Source organism: Mya arenaria, chromosome 15, assembly GCF_026914265.1.
Source record: "Mya arenaria isolate MELC-2E11 chromosome 15, ASM2691426v1".
In the NCBI taxonomy this organism is placed as follows: Eukaryota; Metazoa; Mollusca; class Bivalvia; order Myida; family Myidae; genus Mya; species Mya arenaria.
The window spans coordinates 22,386,353-22,413,452 of record NC_069136.1 but is presented as its reverse complement, the minus strand read 5'-3'; the positions used below and the strand labels follow the sequence as shown (position 1 = coordinate 22,413,452).

At 35.5% G+C, this 27,100-nt stretch overlaps 1 protein-coding gene across 2 annotated transcripts in view; it reads left to right on the top strand.

Moving 5' to 3' along the window:
* The first annotated feature begins 609 nt into the window (after nucleotides 1-609).
* Nucleotides 610-27,100, top strand: part of LOC128220482 (26S proteasome non-ATPase regulatory subunit 1-like) — a 213,745-nt gene continuing 187,254 nt past the window's right edge. Inside the window, exons 1-12 of one of the 2 annotated variants that reach the window (XM_052928892.1) lie at nucleotides 610-755; nucleotides 3,346-3,389; nucleotides 5,371-5,444; nucleotides 6,780-6,843; nucleotides 8,617-8,722; nucleotides 10,104-10,309; nucleotides 12,349-12,492; nucleotides 21,282-21,350; nucleotides 24,034-24,212; nucleotides 24,933-25,005; nucleotides 25,294-25,431; nucleotides 26,169-26,257. In XM_052928892.1, coding sequence (XP_052784852.1) covers nucleotides 731-755; nucleotides 3,346-3,389; nucleotides 5,371-5,444; nucleotides 6,780-6,843; nucleotides 8,617-8,722; nucleotides 10,104-10,309; nucleotides 12,349-12,492; nucleotides 21,282-21,350; nucleotides 24,034-24,212; nucleotides 24,933-25,005; nucleotides 25,294-25,431; nucleotides 26,169-26,257 — 1,211 coding nt within the window. In that variant the 5' untranslated portion in view covers nucleotides 610-730. Of the gene's footprint in view, nucleotides 756-3,345; nucleotides 3,390-5,370; nucleotides 5,445-6,779; nucleotides 6,844-8,616; nucleotides 8,723-10,103; nucleotides 10,310-12,348; nucleotides 12,493-20,873; nucleotides 20,925-21,281; nucleotides 21,351-24,033; nucleotides 24,213-24,932; nucleotides 25,006-25,293; nucleotides 25,432-26,168; nucleotides 26,258-27,100 lie in introns of those variants that run through there. The other variant, XM_052928894.1, reaches the window with a different exon arrangement.

Sequence of the window (27,100 nt, the reverse complement as noted above, 5' to 3'; positions counted from 1 at the left end):
TGAAATGACAAAGGGGTTGAAAAGTCTTTGATTTCACAAATGACAAAGGGGTTGAAAAGTCTTGGGGTGGAAAAGTCTGACAGCCGTGACACCATTCGGAACTCCTCGGCCATTTTATCGAAAACAACCTCGGATGTATTTGGATGGTTTACACCCTCAAAAAGTGGTACGTTTAAGTCCGCTGCAAGTAGATCGCGTATTATTTAGCAGTTAAACTTTGTGACTTAACTCTTGGGATTCTTCATTATGTTTGCTAAAATACAATTCAATGAGAATAAATTTAAACTTAGATCAATAAATACGACTCTAAAACATTACATTTAAATAATGATATAATTCAAAATTTTACGAACTACTTCAACAGATGTACCGGCATACATCCGAGGTTGTTTTCGATAAAATGGCCGAGGAGCTCCGAATGCCGTAACACAGGGTACCAGTCTATCAAACTCTATTAATTTCAATATCTTAATCGATTAAAATTTTGGTATTTAATTATCATTTTTCGAATATAATTATGATTTTTTTGTAAAAGTGTCTTGTCCGTTTCCCTTTAATACGTTGTTCTTGCTTATCATATATTTTTTATTTATCAGCCAAAGACTTATTTTGATTTGTGAAGCGTCAATCAAGCTAGTCAAATTTTGTGAATCAGCCGGCGAAACAAAAACGCTTGATCATTATTATATTTATTTCATTATATTTAGCTATTAAAGGATAAAGGTTTAAAATGAGAATGAACATCACCTCTGCAGGTATATTGGAAGTTATTTTTTACATTATTAACTTTAAAAAGCGGTTTTATATCGTCTAAGTGAAGTTTAAATAAAAGGATGTGGTCTACCCCACCCGCCCGTGTGCGTATCTTAGAATTCGGGCTTGTTCATTCAAAGTCTATATGATTATATGAATTTGTTGACTGGAAGCCTTAAAAAAAATCTCAATATTGATTGTTTATAGACATGTTACTAGTCCCCTCTGTGATTTCCATATTTAATGAAAAAAAAATCAATGTTATAAGTAGTCCATATAAACAGCCGCTTCAGAGACTTGGACAATTTGTGTGTTGGCGACTCTATGCGTCCATATCCACGTGTTCATTTCCTAGCTAAGAATGACAGATCCCAGCGCTAGGTATATTGAGTGGAAAGATAACGGGCATGTCCTAGATAGTTAAAAAAATGCGATGCTTTGTTAATAAATAAATATTGACTTCACTTGCAAACTTAACGTCAAGTCAGTGACTTGTCGGTAGTCAGTGACTTGACGGGATGGACATGGTAATCAAATCATAAGGTGTTTATAGGTACCAATAATCAATTTAATGAATAGTAAAAAATATTTTATTTTTATCAAAGTGGTTTATCAGTGCAGAATAATTTTCACCACTGAATTATCAATAAAAGCTGAAATTTTAATTTGATAATATGAATAGGTTTTTAAAAAGAAATGAAATCCTTTTAATGCTGGCTTGCTCGTATTGTAAACCAATCTAAACTTTCCAAGCTAATCAAATAGTTCTTATGGGAATGTTAGAAAGGCACGGGATCGTTTTAATCTTTATTGCACCATTTCAGATATGATATACATTTATATCCATATAGTTCGAATGAATGTTATCCATATAATATAAGAGAGCACGTTCTGAAAATAGAAAAAAGTAACAATACTTATTAAAATACATATATAACTGTTCTTGTAAAATAAACATCATGTAGTAAACAAAGAATATATATGCGTTACTTAAATTTAATATTACTTAAATTTGATATTACACATACGTCGAGTAATTGTCTTGTGGCGTTACAATGGCATAACACATACAACGAAATAACAATGTACATATACAAGAAACAAACATGTACAAGACAGTTTACAACAATCACCTACCAAGTCTGAGGGATTGAAGTACTCACTCTCAATCATACATCTCTCAGGTGAATGCAGTCCATGCTGGTTATAACTGAAAACCCAAAACCATGAATGCAATATTAAATGTAAAGAACAATTAGCAGGTTATGCTATATTTAAACCAATCCTCAAAAGTCTAATACAACAAAAATGCATCATTCAGCCTGACAATTCTGCTAAATTCAGGATTGCATTTCCAACACATTGCAAACATAAATAGAATAGTTAAAAGATCAAATGCAAACAATACTGATCATAATAGTTTTCCTTTACTTTGACCAAATCAAATCAAAAGCTTCCACAACTTCTCAAACATTTTCAATACTGGAGGGAAAATCTTTGCAACAATGATAATTACAGTCACCTGACCAGTTTTAAAGAAATCACTCAACCATATAACATATCATGGTCTAAGGGAAACAATAATCTATAACTAGTAAAAAATTAAAATCAATCTGCATGAATTGTCTCCCTAAAACTATCAGAATTTCAACTGGGCTACACTCTTACCTGTAATATCCAAACACATTCATTTTCTGTTTATTTATTTACTTTAGAGGGGTCTACACTAACCTTTTTTTCCAAGGGATCTCAAAGGGCCACCAACATTTTGAACCAAGTGTTCCTTCCTGATATCAGAACTCCCATCCACCTTTTTTTACAGTTTTTTTTTCATTGTTAAGCCTGTTTTAATATTTAGTTCAACATACAAAGGCAGTGTCAATATTTAGTAATTTAATTTGTAATTCCAGTATAAACCATATTATATATGTAAAAATTCATCAAGTAATGACTTGTTTGTAGCACAATGTTTAAATACTGTAACAACTCTAAGGTCGCATCAATAAGACATCATAGTTGGCAACTTTATTTGGTGGTTCTGACACATTATCAAGATGATTTTACATATTGAACTGTCATTAAAATTAGACTTTTGGATGAACTAGCCCGAATTCTTATGCTATTGGTTGGCATCAAATTTTTGAACATGTCCTGCTGTATACATTTAGAATTTGAGCAAGCTACGAAGACATTTTACCAGTGCAGGGCTTGTGGGCTAGTGTTTTTTTCGACCACTGATTGTAGCGACAATAAATCTCTCTCCTCTGACCTTGTTGATAATGAAAACAACAAAACAGAAGCGTTAGTCAGCATGCGCATGATTTTTAAATTCTAGGCCGAATAGTTAATTGGGCAACTTCGATACTGTGCACTGTGAAATTACCTGTTTATTTATAGATTCATGACATAACTATAGTCACAATTGAAGTATTATAAATAATAATATCATTTAACATGCACTGTCAAGAAATGTAGGTAAAAGATTAGTGAAACGCTATTTAGTGTCCCGATGGAAGACTGGGATGTGTTTAAGTCATAACGTTTTTCAGTTATCTCCCCACGTAAGAATTATAAATCTTTGTTTTCTTTCAGCGGGGGTACTCTCACTGCTAGATGAGACAGAGCCACAGCTTAAGGTAACCTTAAACTTAAGCCTAAAAAACCCATTTGGTTCCAGGTTACCTGACCATACCTACAAAATAGGCGCAGACCCTATTGTTTTATTTAATATGTAGTTTAAAACCTTGAATGCTTTCTACAGAATATTACTTTAACACTGTTCTCCAATGATGAAAATAATGTTCTTATATAAAGCCTAATAATTTTTTTTAAAAAGCCTACCTACACTACCTGTTTTTGAAAAGGATGTAACCCTAGCCAATTTAATTGTTTTGGCCTTACAGTACACTCCACGCGGAACTACCACTTTCCTCGGTGACTCGGAGGCGTTTTTAATTTATTGAGGATTTCCGCCGAGTACGCAACCTTTTTCCTCGCTAAATTTCGCCGAGTTGCACCGAGTTAATCGTTTTCTATGGAGGGTTTTATTGCCGGTAGCGCCGGTGATCTTATCGATTTATTGACCTAATCGCGGAACTCGGCGATTTGTGCATAGCTACTACAGTACATTGCTCTGTTAAAACAGTATTAAATAATTAATTTTTTCAAAGTACAGTCAGTTTCTTTTTAAAAACAATTATTGTAAATTTCCATATCAATTTTCATCAGCATCGTCAAACAAATGTTGTTTTTCACATTATGTAATTAAAAGATATACCATAGCGTGTATTTGTGTTTGTTATTGTCATCTTTTTCTTACTATATATTAAGGTGTTGAGAACTTAATTAGATTGGAGTAATGAAGGTGTTGAGAACTTTGTAAGTGTGAATATTTTTCGGTCATTATTTCTTAATTGCATTTTACCACTTATTAATTTATCCGTAGTTATCAATGGTTCTAAACTTGTTCATTACGCATATAAGTGTAAATCCTTCATCAAGTTAATTAAAATCCCATTAAACACCATTGTATACATGCATTGAAATGAATAACACATTCTATCGGCTTCAGATCAAACAGTCTCACTGTGTGACGTCACATAACTCACAGTTTTACCCACGAGGATCTCATGGAGAGCATGTATATTGTTATGCAGGATTAATGTGTCTGAGTGGTGTTTTCGAATGTAACTTAAGTATTGCATTTCCAACTTTATTTCATCACATTAATTAGTTACCTATAAATCATTGAATGTGTTGACTTTTATTGATGATTCAATAAGTACAACTGTACATAACTGCTTCTTACAGTCTACAAGTGTGGTACACGTCTTAAAGTTTATTGGCAGATCGTTTTACAAAAATGTCATGTCTTTGTTTTCTTAATCCCATGATTGCCCTTGCTGTTTATTTAATTCTCCAATAAATATTTCACACTTCCTCTTTCTACATGCAATACATCGTTTAGGATGGTTACTTACTAATTAACTTGTCAACAGTTGCGTATACGGTTAGGTAGATAATCTTAGTCTGTGAAACTTGGTAAGTGTGAAAGTTATGATTGATGTCCTTTGGATGTCCAAAAATTAGGTATGCGAAATAAATTATTTTTATAAATAATTACGGGTGTAGCAAAAAATATCAAATAAATTAAACAAAATTAGATACAGTGGGAGATTCTTATCGGTTTTCCTCCGAGTTTCGCGGTGTTTTTACCTCCGAGTAACGCGGCGATTGTAATTATACAGTCCACTGATCAGCCTCGGTGGGTGAACGAGTAAAAACGCCGAGGAAAGAGGATTATGATCAATTGGATGTCGTGTCCGCGATGACCAAAATCCGCCGAGGAAAACGGAAAGTGGTAGTTCCGCGTGGAGTGTACTGTATATCTAACTTTTTTTTTTTTTTCTCAATTATTTTGAACATAGATAATATAAAAACCGAATGATAATCTCAAACACATTATAAATCAAAAACATATCTATATTGTTACATATTTTCAGAATATCTAACTTTGTTTGTCAATGAAACTTTGTGTTGTTTTGAAACTTTGAATGCTGAACTATAATGATGTTTTGGTCATCTATATATACCAGAATGAATTCTTTTTGTTATCAGGTGTTTGCACTGGAAAAGCTGAACAAGATTGTGGACATTTTCTGGGCGGAGATTTCAGAATCCATTGACAAGATGTGAGTAAAAATAAAGACTTTGGTTAAGGCCATGCCAAATTGATTCTATGTTTAGAATCATCAGATGTGCAGGGCTCGACACTGAACTTTTTAATCAGGAGATCAGCAGGATCACATTCCCCCTTAAATCAGGGACACATTGGCGAAAATTGGCCAGACGGGCATTCCATTGTCTTTAATAGTTTTCCATGATTTTTTTCCACTTTTTGAATACAACAATTTTTATCAGATATTTATAAACTTCATCATAATAATTGTCAGCATGATATATAAAACCAGTGTAAATATGAGTCATCTTTGGTCAAACACTAGGTCACTTGGTCAAATATAGAGTCACATAACTCAGTTAAGAATATTTCTCAGCATGGTATTTAGGACCATTGTAAATATGGGTCATCTTGGGTCAAAAACACTAGGTCACTTGGTCAAATATAAAGACACAATTTCATCAGAGTCACGAAACTCAGTTAAGAATATTTCTCAGTATGTTATTTAGGACCAGTGTAAATATGGGTCATCTTCGGTCACAAACACTAGGTCACTTGGTCAAATATGATGACACAATTTCATCAGAGTCACGAAACTCAGTTAAGAATATTTCTCGAATGGTATTTAGGACCAGACTGTTTTGAGAAAACCATTGTTCAGAAAAAGTTAGATATTTGTGATAACCAAAAAATTTATATGCCATTCAGACATTATGTCTGTTCAACAATGAATGCCTTTTGTTGTAGTAAGACTCGTCATGTTGATAAACGCAGGGCCCTTTCTGTTCAATTTGGGAAATAGACCGTTGAGGGAAAATTTGTTTCATAAAATTGACTGAGTTTTCAAGTTTTGAATAAAGCATGTGCATTTCTTTTTGAGTTGTGATAATTTGTGATGTTAGGAAGGAATCATCAACAAAACCATCATTTTGGCAACATTTCTCTATGAAATTAGTTTATTTAGCCATAAATGTCACCCAAAAATGCTGATAAATGCATTTATAATCGTAAATGAACAGATTTTCGGAAACTGTTCCCACCCTAGGACTGTGCGCCCGCAATTAGGGGCAATTCTGGAAGGCATTTAACCAGTGCAGGGCTTGCAGGCTTTTGTTGATTTTGACCACTGATCTTAAAGAATTGTAGAGTTATGCCCCTTTTATTATGATAGTGTGTGTTGTAAGGCGTTCGGCAGGCGCTTGGTCATCAAACTGCTTTATGATATTTTGAAAGCTTAATATAATAATATATATAATAGTTAAAGAGGCTCTTTTCTTTCTGAAAGGTCAACCTGGCATGACTATTCCTATACATTGTACTTCATTTTTGCTGATTCCATCTTTTTCAGTGAGGTTTTGTACGAAGAAACAGCATTCAAACAGAGAGAACTAGCTGCTCTTGTTGCTTCAAAGGTAATGTCAGGAGAAATATAAGAAAACTAACTTTAAACATAGCCTTTAAAATGATGTTTTTTCATGATTTGTTTTAAAGAATTTTAAACTTGTTTAGCTTTTTCATCAAAAATCTTAAATAGCAATATTGTACAGGGTTCGCACAGACTTGAAGAGTGCTTGAATTTTGGGCTGCTAGATGAAAAGTCCTTAAATTTGAAAAAAACTCCTTGAAACTACTTGATTTTTATTGTTGCCTCGAAAACTGCTTGAAAAGTGCTTAAAAAGTAAGAAATGGTCCTTAAATTTCCTTTCAAGTTTAAAAATCAGTTTGTCTGCGTATTTTATGTTCGTAGTAAGAAAGACAGAAAGTAGAAACTTTACATAAATAGTTCGATTTAGTTTAGGTCTCGCTTAAAGAAAGAGAATTTACGTCAGTGTATCGGTACTGATAGTGTACGGGGTTTTGCCTGCGTTGCTATTTTCACAATATAAAATATTATACAAAACCGTTTCCGTTTTGGTTTCCAAGATGGCGTGCGTCTTCAATAAGAACAAGCACAAGGCAATGTGCAAACTTTGCTCCAAAGTCATTGATATAAGTTCTATGGGCGAGTCTGCGATCAAAAGCCACGCGAAATCAGACAAACATAAACGGAATATGTTGCCGTCAACTTGTACGTTGGACATGTTTACCACTAAGAAAAGTGATAGTTCTACTGGTTCTACAAACAAACTTCTTGTAAGTTGTGCAGCATCTAGGTTAAAGTATGAGGCCTATTTAGAGAGTGAACGAGAAAAAAAGAACACTGAAATTCAGTTAGGCAAAAGGAAAAAAATATTGGAGGAAATTGAAAAAATAAAGAAGAAAAAAGTGACAATTGCAAATGACATAGATCATTTGGAAAAAAATGCTGATTGTCTGTTTGAAAAAGCCGAAAATACAGGCAACTTACAGTTGTTAACGGAAGCATATTGTAATAGGAGAAGAGCAAAAGAAAAAAAGACAATTAGAGATAGCCTTTCTGTAGAAATGAATGAAAAGTTTAAGCAATTATAGACAATTTGGGTGAAATTGTATGTTCTAAAACATTGAAATAAAAGTGGAAATTTTATATTTTGTTCCAAAACTTTTAAACATTTGTCGTTTATTTAACTGATAACGAGTAAAGATAGTCCTTGAAAATCAATTATTAGTCCTTGAAAACTCCTTGAATTTTAAGCCTGACTTGCTGTATGAACCCTGTTGTACCTTTTTTTCTATAAAGCTGAAAACTCGCAACAAAAATATGCATGAAAATGGTGAAAATTATGAACTCATATGAATAAAGTTAATGAAGAGAAGATAGATAGAAGATAGATTTCAAATAACACAATTTCAAAAATTTGAAAATTTGAATTTTCATTAGGATTTTCTATGAATACAGACAAAGTTCTACTGTTGAAAATGTCTCCTACGAAAACTGCTCCTTGTAATCTTTGACTTATAGAACAAGTAAATAAGAAGGTCATGTGGGGGAGGGGGGGGGGGGGGGGGCATTTGTGCAACTATCAAAAGGACAATTTCATGCTTGGGAGGGGTTTGTAACAGTGCAGTATTTATGCTGAAAATCTCTCTGTACAAAATCACTCCTAGCACCCTATTTATATCGACCAAAGAAAAAACACTGAAAACAGTTTGACATTTTTTAAGTATATTATCTCAATTGTTTGCGAATAGCATTACAACTCTTGGTATCTTCTAATGTGCTTTTATGGTGACTGTGATTGATCAAATGTTTCCATGTTTTGTAGGTATACTACCATCTAGGCTCGTTTGCGGATTCCCTGACCTACGCGCTTGGTGCTGGTGCTTTATTCAATGTCAACGACACAACAGAATATGTCGAAACCACTATTGGTAGGGATAGTAATGTTATAATATCTTCGCTTAAATTTGTATTTTTTCTCTGGGAAATGTTTGAAAAGAAAAAAATACAGAATAGGCTTTTGAAAAAAAACAAGTAATTGTGATAAACATGGTATTCGGAGAATGTTTTCATCCGAATTCTAAATTGTTTAAGTTTTATGTAAGGAAATTGTATTCTTGCATGTATAGAAACTTCCCTTACCTATAGTGACAGCTTTCTCTCTTATTTTCAATAAAGGAATGAAGGATTCTGTTCATGATGCTTCCCTTCAAAAAAGACGGGATATATTGCTTTGCAAATGTTGGTCAGTCAATGTGTTGGTCAGTAGGTTGGTTGATCAAAGCTTGTCCAATAGATAACCCCATAATGCTTGGACCTATGGACCTCAAGCTTTGTTTGAAGGTTGGGCGTGATTAGTAGAAGACCCCTTTCATTTTGAGGTCATCAGGTCAAAGGTCAAGATCACGGTGAATTTTAATGCGAAAAAAGGTTATCCAAGTGATAACTGGAGCACACCTGGACCCACAGACCTCAAACTTTGAGGTTGGTCATGGCCAGTAGATGATCCCTATTGATTTTGAGGTCAAAGGTCAAGGTCACAGTGACAATGAATTGGAAAAGCATGTCTGAGTGGAAACTTGAAAATGACTGGACCTATGGACTACAAACTTGACATGGAGGCTGGATGACCCCTAAGGTTTCCACCAGAACTATCTTAGGCATGTTGGGAGGGAAGGGCAATGACTGTTCCAAAGGTCAAGGTGACTGACTGTGAATGCAAAAAACTTGTCCCAGTGAAAACTTGACAATGCTTAGACCTATTGCCCTCAAGCTTGACATTAAGATTGGGCGTGACTAGTAGAAGGCTTCATATTGATTTTTTGAGTCATCAGGTCAAAAGGTCAAGGTCACAATGACCCTGAAAGAGAAATAACTTGTCAGAGAGATAACAAGACAATGCCTGCACTGATGGTCCTCAAACTTGATGGGCAGGTTGCCTATGACCAGTTGATGACCCCTACTGATTTGAGGTCAAGGTCACAGTGACATTAACAGTGACACTGCTGCCAGGCGGATACATGTTTATCTGCAGATAACGGTCATTATCTCAACATTAGCATTCAAAAATAGATTATTTTTTTTTTAGTTAGGCATATAAAATTCCTTTTAAAGGGCAATTTTCATTGTCAAGAAATTATGCACCATTTTGTGCTGGAATAAATCAAGTTGTGAAATAAGCAAAGTAGTAATTTTTTCAGACGAAAAATTTCAGTTGCCTTAATTTTTGGTGGCAAACATTTTTTTTAGTCAAATAGTCAACTTCAACGGATTCCCAACACTAGTAAAACAACGATGTTTTTTATCTTACAGCAAAGTGCATTGACCACTACACCAAACTAAGGGTTGCCAATGCCGAAAGCTCGGAAGAAGACCAGAAACCAATTGATTCTCGACTTGAATCGATTGTTAACCGCATGTTCCAGCGATGCTTTGATGATAAACAATACAAGCAGGCGGTCGGAATCGCCTTGGAAACCCGCAGGATTGATATTTTTGAGCGTGCCATTCTTGAAAGTGTGAGTTGGTTCTGTCATATTGATAAATAGCTTAATTCAATTTTCTATAACTACAATTGGCCATTGCACAGGGGCTCATAGGTAGCACATGGGCTATAACAACAGTATATGTAACAGGATTTATTTTTTGTTCGAACATATTTTCCATTTTACTTCCACTGAGCCAAATGTTTACCTATAGCTAGTGATGTTCCGATGATCAATTATAATCGAAAATCGATTGGTTGAGCCTGAAATTGGCGACAATCAATAGTTTTTAGTTATGATCGATTATCGAAAAAAAAAAAAAAAATATAAAATAAAATATTAGTAAGTGTTCAGAACTTATCTTTAACAAAATGGCTGATGAAAGCCACAATGAGCAAGAAAATGAACTATATTTTATACCAGAACACTTAATAACTTCAATCATAGACAAAAGGTATATGCATATAATGATTAAGAGTTTAATATTGTACATGAATAAAACTACAACTCAGGTACTATCTAGTATTTTAAAAAACGATTGTACTATCGATAATCGGTTACTTGAGTGGAAATAATAAAATTGCAACCGATTCCCAACACTACCTATAGCTTTATGAGCTTTCAAGGTGAACAATATAGGTTGATGCGAAATTATTTCTTTTGACTTTAAAGCTGCACTCTCACAGATTGAACGTTTTGACAACTTTTTTATTTTTTGTCATGGAACGAGGCTTTTTTTGCGAAAATCCACGGAAACCAGTTATATAACACTGCTGACAAAAAATCAGATCACAGATTTTTATATTTAAGTTCAAAAATTGATGTTTTATGCATTTTTCTTAAACCGTTAGTAATGGTTTAAGCCATAAAACATTTATTTTCGAACGGAAATATGAAAATCTGCGATCTGATCTTTTGTCAGCAATCTTTTATCACTGGTTTGCAGATATTTACACAAGAATTTGCACTTTCCAAGACAAAAAATAAAGAAGTTGTTAAAATGGTATATGTGTGAGAGTGCAGCTTTAATGAACTATAATTGACTTCTATGATCAGAACAAAAAAGGGCTTATGATTAAGGTACAGATACAAAATTATGCAATAATTTTGCTCTTTTTAAAATGGGGAAACTGTGGATACTTTGCTCTTGAAACCCGTTCATGTAGGGCCAAAAAAAAAAATAGATGTGTTTCTGGTGGCATGGTAAAAAAAAAGAGGGTCGGTAGGTAGGGATTTTTTTTTTTGTTTTTGTTTTTTTAATCTGTTAATGTTTGAATTATCAATTTTGTCATGTTTTGCCATATTGAAGCACAGATTTTATTTTGTTTGCAGTTCATGTATTTGTTGTATGTTGTATGTTGTGTTTATGTACTATTTTGATATTGAATAATCATCAAAGACTCGAGACACTTTTAGTTTTTTTTCTTACCGAAACTTGTGCGTCGATTTTCCCTTTTTCTTGACCATGGATTTCTTCAAAAATATTTCGGATAGTAGCATTTGTTGGGACTTTTTTGATTTGTTTTGATCCCGGCTTGTGTTCGCAAGCCGCAAGCTCTATAGCGATCAAAAAAGATGAGATATTATTGTTATCATCCGTTAACGCCGCCATTTTGACACTAAGCTAAAGTATCGGCGAATAGTTTGTGTCGTCGCCGTCTAACATTTACGAATTTTAATATCGTTGTCGTCTTAATTATCATTTGAACCCGAGAACATCATCGGCGTGGGTCGAAGGGTCATAAAAAAATTACGGTCGGCGGTAAAAAAATACGGTCGGTCGGGCCACCAGAAACACATCTATTTTTTTTTTGGGCCTAGGTTAATGTGTTTTAAACTGTATCATTTTTTGTTTTTAATCCTTTAAGTAAAATGAGTTAAACATGAAAAGAAATTAAAATATTTTTTTATATTTTTTGGCACCAAACTATATTGTTCGCCTTAAATTGATAAAAGTCTGGGTAGGCTCATGTGTATAAATTTTAGGTAACTTGTTTAATAATACTAATTCCTTATTGGATGACCACTCACTTGATATCCCTTATTGATAAAATACCTTACATTTATTTCAGGAGGATGTAAACTACATGCTGACTTACAGTCTCAAAGTGACCATGTCCCTGATACAGCATCGCCAGTTCAGGAACACTGTGCTTGAAGTTCTGACCAAACTCTACATGGGGCTGGCCACTCCGGATTACATCAATGTCTGTCAGGTGAGTTAAGTCCCTTGAAGATACAAGTTCTAACCAAACTGTACATGGGGCTGGCCACTCCGGATTACATCAATGTCTGTCAGGTAATTTATGCTGCTTGTAGATATACTAAACTGTACATGGGGCTGGCCACTCCGGATTACATCAATGTCTGTCAGGTGAGTTATGTCCCTTGAAGATTGCAGTTCTAACCAAACTCTTCATGGGGCTGGCCACTCTGGATTACATCAATGTCTGTCAGGTGAGTTATATCCCTTGTAGATGTAAGTTCTAACCAAACTCTTCATGGGGTTAGCCACTCTGGATTACATCAATGTCTGTCAGGTAGTTGTGTCCCTTGTAGATATAAGTTCTAACCAAACTCTACATGGGGCTGGCCACTCTGGATTACTTTAATGTCTGTCAGGTGAGTTATATCCCTTGTAGATGTAAGTTCTAACCAAACTCTACATGGGGTTAGCCACTCTGGATTACTTTAATGTCTGTCAGGTGAGTTATGTCCCTTTTAGATATAAGTTATAACCAAACTATACGTGGGGCTGGCCACTCTGGATTACTTTAATGTCTGTCAGGTGAGTTATGTCCCTTTTTAGCTCACCTGTCACGTAGTGACAAGGTGAGCTTTTGTGATCACTCTTCGTCCGTCCGTCCGTCCGTCCGTCCGTTCACAATTGCTTGTGAACACAATAGAGGTCACAATTTTGACCTAATCTTTATGAAACTTGGTCAGACTGATCATCTCTATAAAATCTAGGTCAAGTTCGATATTGGGTCATCTGGGGTCAAAAACTAGGTCACTAGGTCAATTAGTAGAAAAACCTTGTGAACACAATAGAGGTCACAATTTTAGCCTAATCTCAATGCAACTTGGTCAGAATGGTCATCTCTATAAAATCTAGGTCAAGTTCGATATTGGGTCATCCGCGGTCAATAATTAGGTCACTAGGTCAATTAGTAGAAAAACCTTGTGAACACAATAGAGGTCACAATTTTAGCCTAATCTCAATGCAACTTGGTCAGAATGATCATCTCTATAAAATGTAGGTCAAGTTCGATATTGGGTCATCTGCGGTCAATAACTAGGTCACTAGGTCAATTAGTACAAAAACCTTGTGAACACAATAGAGGTCACAATTTTAGCCTAATCTCAATGCAACTTGGTCAGAATAATCATCTCTATAAAATCTACGTCAAGTTCGATATTGGGTCATCCGCAGTCAATAACTAGGTCACTAGGTCAATTATTAGAAAAACCTTGTGAACACAACAGAGGTCACACTTTTGACCTAATCTTTATGAAACTTGGTCAGACTGATCATCTCTATGAAATCTAGGCCAAGTTCGATATTGGGTCATCTGGGGTCAAAAACTAGGTCAGTAGGTCAATTAGTAGAAATACCTTGTGAACACATTAGAGGTCACAATTTTAGCCTAATCTCAATGCAACTTGGTCAGAATGATCATCTCTATAAAATCTAGGTCAAGTTCGATATTGGGTCATCGGCGGTCAATAACTAGGTCACTAGGTCAATTAGTAGAAAAACCTTGTGAACACAATAGAGGTCACAATTTTAGCCTAATCTCAATGCAAATTGGTCAGAATGATCATCGCTGTAAAATGTAGGTCAAGTTTGATATTGGGTCATTCACGGTCAATAACTAGGTCACTAGGTCAATTAGTACAAAAACCTTGTGAACACAATAGAGGTCACAATTTTAGCCTAATCTCAATGCAACTTAGTCAGAATGATCATCTCTATAAAATCTAGGTCAAGTTTGATATTGGGTCATCCGCGGTCAATAACTAGGTCACTAGGTCAATTAGTACAAAAACCTTGTGAACACAATAGAGGTCACAATTTTAGGCTAATCTTAATGCAACTTGGTCAGAATGATCATCTCTATAAAATCTGGGTCAAGTTCGATATTGGGTCATACGCAGTCAATAACTAGGTCACTAGGTCAATTATTAGAAAAACCTTGTGAACAAAATAGGGGTCACAATTTTAGCCTAATCTCAATGCAACTTGGTCAGAATGATCATCTTAACATAAGCTAGGTCAAGTTCCATATTGGGTCAACCCAGGTCAAAAACTAGGTCACTAGGTCAATTAGTAGAAAAACCTTGTGAACACAATAGAGGTCACAATTTTAGCCTAATCTCAATGCAACTTGGTCAGAATGATCATCTCTATAAAATGTAGGTCAAGTTCGATATTGGGTCATCTGCGGTCAATAACTAGGTCACTAGGTCAATTAGTACAAAAACCTTGTGAACACAATAGAGGTCACAATTTTAGCCTAATCTCAATGCAAGTTGGTCAGAATAATCATCTCTATAAAATCTAGGTCAAGTTCGATATTGGGTAATCCGCAGTCAATAACTAGGTCACTAGGTCAATTATTAGAAAAACCTTGTGAACACAACAGAGGTCACAATTTTGACCTAATCTTTATGAAACTTGGTCAGACTGATCATCTCTATGAAATCTAGGTCAAGTTCGATATTGGGTCATCTGGGGTCAAAAACTAGGTCAGTAGGTCAATTAGTAGAAATACCTTGTGAACACATTAGAGGTCACAATTTTAGCCTAATCTCAATGCAACTTGGTCAGAATGATCATCTCTATAAAATCTAGGTCAAGTTCGATATTGGGTCATCCGCGGTCAATAACTAGGTCACTAGGTCAATTAGTAGAAAAACCTTGTGAACACAATAGAGGTCACAATTTTAGCCTAATCTCAATGCAAATTGGTCAGAATGATCATCGCTGTAAAATGTAGGTCAAGTTTGATATTGGGTCATTCACGGTCAATAACTAGGTCACTAGGTCAATTAGTACAAAAACCTTGTGAACACAATAGAGGTCACAATTTTAGCCTAATCTCAATGCAACTTGGTCAGAATGATCATCTTTATAAAATCTAGGTCAAGTTTGATATTGGGTCATCCGCGGTCAATAACTAGGTCACTAGGTCAATTAGTACAAAAACCTTGTGAACACAATAGAGGTCACAATTTTAGGCTAATCTTAATGCAACTTGGTCAGAATGATCATCTCTATAAAATCTGGGTCAAGTTCCATATTGGGTCATACGCAGTCAATAACTAGGTCACTAGGTCAATTATTAGAAAAACCTTGTGAACAAAATAGGGGTCACAATTTTAGCCTAATCTCAATGCAACTTGGTCAGAATGATCATCTCTATAAAATGTAGGTCAAGTTCGATATTGGGTCATCCGCGGTCAACAACTAGGTCACTAGGTCAATTAGTACAAAAACCTTGTGAACACAATAGAGGTCACAATTTTAGCCTAATCTCAATGCAAGTTGGTCAGAATAATCATCTCTATAAAATCTAGATCAAGTTCGATATTGGGTCATCCGCAGTCAATAACTAGGTCACTAGGTCAATTATTAGAAAAACCTTGTGAACACAACAGAGGTCACAATTTAAAACCTAATCTTTATGAAACTTGGTCAGACTGATCATCTTTATGAAATCTAGGTCAAGTTCGATATTGGGTCATCTGGGGTCAAAAACTAGGTCAGTAGGTCAATTAGTAGAAATACCTTGTGAACACATTAGAGGTCACAATTTTAGCCTAATCTCAATGCAACTTGGTCAGAATGATCATCTCTATAAAATTTAGGTCAAGTTCGATATTGGGTCATCCGCGGTCAATAACTAGGTCACTAGGTCAATTAGTAGAAAAACCTTGTGAACACAATAGAGGTCACAATTTTAGCCTAATCTCAATGCAACTTGGTCAGAATGATCATCGCTATAAAATGTAGGTCAAGTTTGATATTGGGTCATTCACGGTCAATAACTAGGTCACTAGGTCAATTAGTACAAAAACCTTGTGAACACAATAGAGGTCACAATTTTAGCCTAATCTCAATGCAACTTGGTCAGAATGATCATCTCTATAAAATCTAGGTCAAGTTCGATATTGGGTCATCTGCGGTCAATTACTAGGTCACTAGGTCAATTAGTACAAAAACCTTGTGAACACAATAGAGGTCACAATTTTAGGCTAATCTTAATGCAACTTGGTCAGAATGATCATCTCTATAAAATCTGGGTCAAGTTCGATATTGGGTCATACGCAGTCAATAACTAGGTCACTAGGTCAATTATTAGAAAAACCTTGTGAACAAAATAGGGGTCACAATTTTAGCCTTATCTTAATGAAACTTGGTCAGAATGATCATCTTAACATAAGCTAGGTCAAGTTCCATATTGGGTCAACCCAGGTCAAAAACTAGGTCACTAGGTCAATTATTTTTATTTACCGAGTTCCATATTGGGTCAACCCAGGTCAAAAACTAGGTCACTAGGTCAATTATTTTTATTTACCGGTGATATTTGAACATAAATGTCTATGTTTGAGAACTTTCAGCTGTTTCATATATCTGATAAATATGATTATCATTTTGCAAGTGCAACTACCGACTCTTAAATAATGTCTATTTGGATTTTCTTGTATCATTCTATTTATGGCAGATATTAATTGTTCTTATTAAGACTTACAATCACATTATATAAATATTTTTTAGATTTATTATTGATTTACATAACCATACGTAATTCTACTAAATTTTATTTCCAATTTATAATAATATCTTTTTAGATTTTTTTTTATGAAATTGCCTTTTTAGCTCACCTGTCACTTTGTGACATGGTGAGCTTTTGTGATCGCCTTTTGTCCGTCGTGCGGTGTGCGTCGTCCGTCAACAATTTACTTAAAAGACATCTCCTCCTTAACCGCTAGGCCAATATTAATAAAACTTCATAGGTTCCTTGGGTTGTCTTCTATCAAAGTTGTTCAAAGAATTCAATTCCATACAGAACTCTGGTTGCCATGGCAACCAAAAGGAAAAACTTTAAAAATCTTCTTCTCCCAAACCACAAGGCTTAGGCCGTTGATATATGGTAGGTAGGATCACCAAATGGTCCTCTACCAAGATTGTTCAAATTATGGCCCTGGGGTCAAAATTGGCCACGTCCCGGGGGTCATGGGTTTTCTCTATATGTTTATAGTGAAAACTTAAAAAATCTTCTCCTCTGAACTTACTTGGCCTAGAGCTTAGATATTTGGCATGATTCATCGTCTGGTGGACCTCTACAAAGTTTGTTCAAATTATGGCCCTGGGGTCAAAATTGGCCCCGCCCCGGGGTGTCATGGGTTTTCTCTATATGTTTATAGTGAAAACTTAAAAAATCTTCTCCTCTGAACTTACTTGGCCTAGAGCTTAGATATTTGGCATGGTTCATCGTCTAGTGGACCTCTACAAAGTTTGTTCAAATTATGGCCCTGGGGTCAAAATTGGCCCCGACCCGGGGGGTCATGGGTTTTCTCTATATGTTTATAGTGAAAACCTTAAAAAATCTTCTCCTCTGAACTTACTTGGCCTAGAGCTTAGATATTTGGCATGGTTCATCGTCTAGTGGACCTCTACAAAGTTTGTTCAAATTATGGCCCTGGGGTCAAAGTTGGCCCCGTCCCGGGGGGTCATGGGTTTTCTCTATATGTTTATAGTGAAAACTTCAAAAATCTTCTCCTCTGAACTTACTTGGCCTAGAGCTTAGATATTTGGCATGATTCATCGTCTAGTGGACCTCTACAAAGTTTGTTCAAATTATGGCCCTGGGGTCAAAATTGGCCCAGCCCCGGGGGGTCATGGGTATTCTCTATAAGTTTATAGTTAAAACTTCAAAAATCTTCTCCTCTGAACTTACTTGGACTAGAGCTTAGATATTTGGCATGATTCATTGTCTAGTGGACCTTTACAAAGATTGTTCAAATTATGGCCTTGGGGTCAAAATTGGCCCCGCCCCGGGGGTCATGGGTATACTTGATATGTTTATAGTTAAAACTTCAAAAATCTTCTCCTCTTAACTTACTTGGACTAGAGCTTAGATATTTGGCATGATTCATCGTCTAGTGGACCTCTACAAAGTTTGTTCAAATTTTGGCCTTTGGGTCAAAATTGGCGCTGCCCCGAGGGGTCATGGGTTTTCTCTATATGTTTATAGTGAAAACCTTAAAAAATCTTCTCCTCTGAACATACTTGGCCTAGAGCTTAGATATTTGGCATGGTTCATCGTCTAGTGGACCTCTACAAAGTTTGTTCAAATTATGGCCCTTGGGTCAAAATTGGCCCCGCCCCGGGGGTCATGGATTTTCTCTATATGTTTATAGTGAAAACTTAAAAAATCTTCTCCTCTGAACTTGCTTGGCCTAGAGCTTAGATATTTGGCATGATTCATCGTCTAGAGGACCTCTACAAAGTTTGTTCAAATTATGGCCCTGGGGTCAAAATTGGCCCCGCCCCGGGGGGTCATGGGTATTTTCTATATGTTTATAGTTAAAACTTAAAAAATCTTCTCCTCTGAACTTACTTGGACTAGAGCTTAGATATTTGGCATGGTTCATCGTCTAGTGGACCTTTACAAAGATTGTTCAAATTATGGCCTTGGATTAAAATTGGCCCCGCCCCGGGGGTAATGGGTTTTCTCTATATGTTTATAGTGAAAACTTCAAAAATCTTCTCCTTTGAACTTACTTGGACTAGAGCTTAGATATTTGGCATGGTTCATCGTCTAGTTGACCTCTACAAAGATTGTTCAAATTATGGCCTTGGGGTCAAAATTGACCCCGCCCTGGGGGGTCATGGGTATACTTGATATGTTTATAGTTAAAACTTCAAAAATCTTCTCCTCTTAACTTACTTGGACTAGAGCTTAGATATTTGGCATGATTCATCGTCTAGTGGACCTCTACAAAGATTGTTCAAATTATGGCCTTTGGGTCAAAATTGGCCCCGCCCCGGGGGGTCATGGGTTTTCTCTATATGTTTATAGTAAATAAAATCAAAAATCTCTTCTGAACTTACGTTGCTTAGAGCTTAGATATTTGGCATGATTCATCGTCTAGTGGACCTCTACAAAGATTGTTCAAAATTGGCCCCGCCCCGGGGGGTCATGGGTTTTCTCTATATGTTTATAGTTAAAACTTCAAAAATCTTCTCCTCTGAACTTACTTGGACTAGAGCTTAGATATTTGGCATGATTCATCATCTAGTGGACCTTTACAAAGATTGTTCAAATTATGGCCTTGGGGTCAAAATTGGCCCCGCCCCCTTGGGGGGTCATGGGTTTTCTCTATATGTTTATAGTGAAAACTTCAAAAATCATCTCCTCTGAACTTATGTGGCTTAGAGCTTAGATATTTGGCATGATTCATCGTCTAGTGGACCTCTACAAAGTTTGTTCAAATTATGGCCCTGGGGTCAACATTGGCCACACCCCGGGACTGATGGTTTTTCTCTATATGGGTTATAGTGAAAACTTAAAAAATCTTCTCCGAACTCACAAAGACAAATAACGTCTTAATTTAAACTGGATAAGATATTTAGTACACATACCAATTTTCAATATGGGCCACATACAACAATTAATTACAAATATACATATATAGATACACACGTAAAATCAAGTAGTGACAAGAGCTTAGATATTTGGCATGATATACCATCTAGTTGACTTGTACCAATATTGTTCAATCTTTGGCTCTGGGGTCAAAAAATGGCCCCACCCGGGCGGTCATGGGTTTCCTTATATATGTATATGATGAAAACTTAAGTAATCTTCTTCTCCGAAACCAAAAGGCGAAGGCCTTAGATATTTGGTATGAAGCATCGTTTATCGGACCACTATTAAGATTGTTCAAACTTTAGCCCTGGGGTCAAAATTGGCCACGCCCCGTGTTCATAGGCTTAGGTTTTCAATATTTGTATATAATGGAAGAATGTGCAATATATGACAGGTGAGCGATTCAGGGCCATTTGGCCCTCTTGTAGATATAAGTTCTAACCAAACTGTACATGGGGCTGGCCACTCCTGATTACATCAATGTCTGTCAGGTGAGTTATATCCCTTGTAGATGTAAGTTCTAACCAAACTCTACATGGGGTTAGCCACTCTGGATTACATCAATGTCTGTCAGGTGAGTTATGTCCCTTTTAGATATAAGTTATAACCAAACTATACATGGGGCTGGCCACTCTGGATTACTTTAATGTCTGTCAGGTGAGTTATGTCCCTTTTAGATATAAGTTCTAACCAAACTCTACATGGGGTTAGCCACTCTGGATTACTTTAATGTCTGTCAGGTGAGTTATGTCCCTTTTAGATATAAGTTATAACCAAACTATACGTGGGGCTGGCCACTCTGGATTACTTTAATGTCTGTCAGGTGAGTTATGTCCCTTTTAGATATAAGTTCTAACCAAACTATACATGGGGCTAGCCACTCCAAATAACATCAATGTTTGTCAGGTGAGTTATGTCCCTTGTAGATATATGTTCTTACCAAACTCTACATGGGGCTAGCCACTCCAGATTACATCAATGTCTGTCAGGTGAATTATTCCCCTTGAAGATATAAGTTATAACTAAACTCTGCGTTGGGCTAGCCACTCACTACATCAATGTCTGTCCGGTTAGGTGTGCCCCTTATATATTGAAGTTCTAACGAAACTAGACATGGGGCTAGCTATTCAGGATGACTGTTAGTGTCATACGTGTACATTTCAATACAAGTTAGTTGCTGTACACTTCTAAGTTGCAATGTTTCATTTTAATTAATGACTACAAACACTCTGGTTTAAACATATTATTCATTTAAACTGTAAATTTATACCAATGGCAGAAAGCGTAATAAAAACTATGCATTATAACTTAATTCAATATTCAAAATTACCACTTGTCTATTTCAGTGTTACATTTTCCTCGATGATGCTCAGTCAGTCGCTGAAGTTTTGGAGAAACTCGCCAAAGGAGATGAGGTTTGTAACTTGAGAAGAGAATTCACCTTAAAGAAATCAGTTTATTTTTTAAAAGAACTGGCAGGTCTTTTTCTGCCCATTTTGGGAAAAAGACCCTAGACATTTTGGGAAAAATTGCGTCTTGAAAATGCGGAAATTGGGAAATTTTACAGTGAAAAGAAAAAGCTGCCTAGTCTCCTGTGAATTAGGAAATGATTTAATATTAGTTTATTTTCCCTTTAAAAGACCCACAATGGCTGAAATATCAATCCTTGGGGTGTAAATATCTATTGCAATAAATCACGACAGATAATATTTCATATCTCTGAATGTGATGAAAATCAATGATTTCTGAGTTCAATTACCAAAAAAACTTCACATCACATAATTTATTAGGATGTTGAAAATGAACCAGTACAGGTAAAAAGAATTTCTACCAAAAAAAAAAAATTTTTTTTTTTTTTTTTTTAAATTTAATTTGGGATTTAAATTTAATTTGGGATTTTTTTCTGAAGATTGGGAAAAATATCTTATATTTTGCTTTGGGAATGGGTCCGATAGTCGGACCCGTGGGTACTATAGAAAAAGCCCTGACTGGTCATATTTTTTATGCTCTAAAATGTGCTTATTAAAATATAAAATCAAACATCTGTGCGTTCGTAACAAAAATTAATTGTTATAAGGGCTTTTCCTTGCTAATATGAATTGACGAATGTTTTGGGAATGTTGGGATCAAATTGAAAATAGCTGCAAAACTAATGAAAAATCACTCCAACTCCTATGTAGTGAATTCTCCTTGATGAAGATTGTGTTTTAAATTGTTGTTTTTTTTTCAATGAAAAGTTATGGGAAGCTCGCTGGCGGGCAGGCTTGGATGGGCTGGCATTTATGGGGCCTGCAAGTGTCTTTAACAATCGCCATCACACATAATTGAATGACACCAAGGTGTACATTACATTTACAAAATTACATATTGGCATACAATTCACTCAAAAGTTAAACATCTGGCCCCAATTTCTCGAAACTTCTAAAGCTTAACAGGCTTAAAAAGCTTATTTCAATTAGTCAAAACACAAACTATAATGTGATTTTGGTAAATGAAATATGGTTATTTGTGATATCAATAAAAGAAATTCCTATTTAAGGTTGAATAACTCTAAATGATGTTAATGTTACACTAATTATAGACAAAGAGAAATAGTGGGATAAGCTTAATCCTGTTATAAGGGACTTAAGAAGTTTTGAGAAATTGGGGCCTGTAGCTCTGAACGCAAGATCTAAGCCAAAGAACTCATTAAGGTCCACTGTTAATATGGGTCAGCCACTATCAATCATCTAATCTTCTAATGAGTTATATTATTCTGTTAATATATGAGATTAAATATTTGAAAAATAATCTTTCTTAATTGCTTTAAAGAGAGGCGAAAAAACAACAATCAAATAACATTTTTGCGAGCTAATCACATTTATTCAAACAGAAACACTTAATTGACATTTATCGAATAGCCATTTCATTGAAAAATCTTATCAAGAGCCTTGGGGTTGAAGCTGATTGAAGACAGTTGGTTTGTTAAAATGTTCAAAGTAATGACCGCAACAGTAAAGCATTTTATCATTTATTAGGAAATAATGTTAACTAGCAAAAACTCATAATCAAGTATATATTGAGGTTAAACTGATGTTGAAAGAATATATATGTATAAAAGCAAAATTCGCCTTAAAGGGACTGTACACCAGATTGGCACCAAAAAAAGATTTTTTCTGTAACAAATCTTAGGACAATTAATTAATAGCATGTGTTACGCTTTGATATCATTATTGTAAAAAAAAGTACCAAAATGTAAAAAAAAATTGTGTCGGAGACAGGCTTCGAACCAGTATTGCCAAAATTGCAATCCAGCGTTGTATCCACTGATTTACGATGGCATACTCTAACTGGATGACATAATTAAACTATACACCTAACTCGGTAATGTCACGTGATAATACCAACTAGCCAATCATGCATAAGGAATGAATTCTACCTGGTAGACATACCCAGTAATCTTTTTTAATGGACAAATACGAAATAACTGCTAAACTTAAATAAACTGTTTACTATGTGGTACTTCAGTTAGTAAGTTTCAATGCATTTTACACATTAATACCAACTTTATGACAGTTTGCTACAATTTTCTTTTTTTCTTGCAAATTGATCATCTGGTGCACAGTTGCTTTAAAACTATAATATGAGACGAAACTTGTGTTCTAGGTAAAAACTTGATATTTTCAGAATAAGGAAGTAAAGCTATATAGCTGTACTTGCCTAAAGTTTTTACACAAGTAATTAATGTAGTCAGCCAAAAATGAAAGCTAGGGCTATGTAGGCTAAGAAGGGAAGATTACACATCCAATCAAATTGTGAACTTTTGCGTGTAGATGCTCGAAAATGAGGATTTGGCTTTTTGAAAATACAATGTCATCTTATATGCGTAAGTTAATCGTTTTTTGGGGGTGCTCAACTAACCCAGTCGATAAGGTCAACGTTAGGATCACAGCGAGGTGTATCCATAACAGCGGTTCCGTGTTTTACTTCCCGTCAGGTGTTTCTAAATGTTTGGAATGTAGTCAAATAAAGGCTACAAAATCAGCAGAAAAAACCCTGTCTGCCAAGATAGCAAAACTCAAAAAGCCTTCACCTAATGTAGTTTTCATCTTCTTGCAGACATCTGTCCTCATGGCTTATCAGATAGCCTTTGATATGTACGACAGTGCCACCCAGCAGTTTCTTACCCGGGTTCTTAGTACCCTGAGGGCAGCTGCTCCGGTACCCATCATTGTGGAGAAAACACCTGTAAAGGCCGATAAAGAGGACAACGACAAGGACAAAGACACTTCAGAAGGGTAAAACATTAAGTTTGAGCTTATTTTTTGATTTATATTTAGCTTGTCAGAAAAGTAAAAAACGGCAATGTTTTGTCATAGCTTTGGCATGGGTTTTATTGTCGGAACCATTGCTAATTTATTTATGTTACAATTAATAGTAAGGTGACACAAATACCCCAGTTAAAAAGCGCCAAACATTATGGTAAACATAATAATGATTTAAGTAAAAATTTGTCGCAACCTGTATTGTGCCCTTTTAAAGTGATGGGCAGCACTTTGACAAAACACACATGTGTAGCAAGGCCCATAACTCCTGTTTTAATATTTTTTTGACTGTAAAAAAACACAGCCTGGCATTGGTTGTTGCTTAACGGAGCTCTTGTTTTCGCCCTTGTTTTCGCCCGTTGTTTGTTGGTAATTTAGTTATTTTTAAAAGGGAAATTAATACAAGCCATTAGCTAAAAACAAGGCCCCAATTTCTCGAATCTTTTTAAACTTAACAGGCTTAAGAAGCTTATTTCAATTAGCCAAAATTCAAAAATTAAATTGAATTTTGATGAATGAAAATATTGGTTTATTATGATGACCATAAAGATAACTCCTTTCTAAAGTATTAAAATCTTTAGAAAATACTTATTATGCAAATTATTGAAAAAGCGAGCTTAGCTTAATCCTGTTTTAAGGGATTTAAGAAGTTTCAAGGAACTTTGGCAAGATCTGTGAATTTTCATATTCCAGGGTTTCCATGGAAACAGAAGAGACAACCCCGGAACAAACGAAGGAGGCGAAGGAAACCAAAGAGAAATCACTGGTAAGATAGATATGTGAAAATTAACACCATGTAGGTTAAATCAAGATATTTTGTTAGTGCTAATTTGAAGATGTTTATTTAGCAAATGAGGAAAAACAGTTTGTTTAATCTGGCCTCGATATCACAAAAATACTTAAGTCAAATCTCAATCTCAACTCATTTTACCACATAGCATTAAAGTAGTTGAAATTATTAATATATCCACTGATCAGTTTTGACATTTTAAACATATCCTCCAAACACTGCCTCTTTATAAATATCCACCAATCATTTTCTTCCATTTCTCAGAGCGAGCCAGAGAAGTTGCTCCAGGACCGCCTGACCAAACTACTGACGATCCTCAGTGGGGATATGACCATCGACCTTCACCTGCAGTTTCTCATCAGAAATAACAAAACTGACCTTCTGATTCTAAAGAATACCAAGGTATGTTATGCCTGTTCTCTCCCACATAAGATGAAGACTTATTCGACTTAACTGCATCAGGTGTGATTTTGTGCTCAACATTTTGTGACACCTAGAAGATGCGTAGCATTACTTTGTAGGGCTTCGTCATCTGTGTCATCCACATTGTTGTCCGAGTCGTACTTTCGTTTCTGATTAATATTTTTAGAATGACTTGTTGTTGAGTCTTCAAGCTTGGTATGCCCATTGGTCATGGTTAGTAGATGATGGCCTTTGATCCTGACAAGCAATACATCTGATTCTTGGAACTTTAGTTAAAATTACCTATTGTTATTGGGAACGGCAATCCCAGAAGCAGTTAACAGTTGACAATTTGGATTGTTTCCCCTTGTGTCAATGCAATTTTGAGAAATTTTATGTATAACTTTTGATTGAAGGTTAATGAGTTTTACATAATTGTATTCATCTCAGCTTAAGTATTATATCAATGCCCTTCTTCTAGTCAATGTAACATACTGAGAAATAAAACAAATATGTTGATGGAAAATGAAATAACAGATGAAAGGTTAAAGAAAACCAGATTCAATCTTATTACCTTAGTTTTTACCTTAGAGAGAGTAATAGTAGCTGTGTTAGATAAGAGAAAGTTAGATGACACGAAGGTAATTCTAAATGATTAAGAATGGGCAGAGTAAGCATAGCAATGCAGCACCCTTTAATTAACTTGTTAGCTAATTTCCTTTATATTGTTTTGACAGGAGGCAGTGCGCAACTCTGTATGTCACTCAGCAACTGTGATCGCGAACGCATTCATGCACTGTGGGACGACCTCAGACCAGTTCCTAAGGTATGTATCATGTCAGTTATGCACCATTGATTCTGACAGTGATGTGATGATAACATTCACAGTGCCTTACCCACAGGTGTTGCTCACATAGCTTCTAAACTGCGGCCCTTCAGTACTTTGATATTGTTTAAAAAGTAAAAAAATGTATGACATTTCAATACAATTGCAAGAGTTTTTCTTGAATTTTTTTAATAAAATAGACAAGGTGAGCATAAAATAAAAAAAAAGCCTCTATTAATTACTTTTTAAATAATAGCTATGTGGCCACAAATTCTACAGTTGAAAAAGCGCCAAAACATCACTTCGATTTTAAGCTCACCTGAGCACGAAGTGCTCAAGGTGAGCTATTGTGATAGTCCTGTGTCCGTCGTCCGTTGTCGTCCTTTGTTGTCGTCCGTTGTTGTCGTCTGTCGTCAACAATTTGACTGTTAACACTCTAGAGGTCACAATTTTGGGCACTATCTTTATGAAACTTGGTCAGAATGTTACCCTCAATAAAATCTTGGATCGATATTGGGTCATCTGGGGTTAAAAACTAGGTCACCAGGTCAAATGAAAGGAAAAGCTTGTTAACACTATAGAGGTCACATTTATAACTGTATCTTCAGGAAACTTGGTCAGAATGTTAATATTAATAATCTCTAGGTCATGTTTGATTCTGGGTCATGTGCGGTCAAAAACTAGGTCACCAGGTCAAATTGAAGGAAAATCTTGTTAACACTCTAGAGGTCTCATTTATGACTGTATCTTCGTGAAAGTTGGTCAGAATGTTTATATTAATAATCTTTGAGTCAAGTTTAAATCTGGGTCATATGCGGTCAAAAACTAGGTCATTAGGTCAAA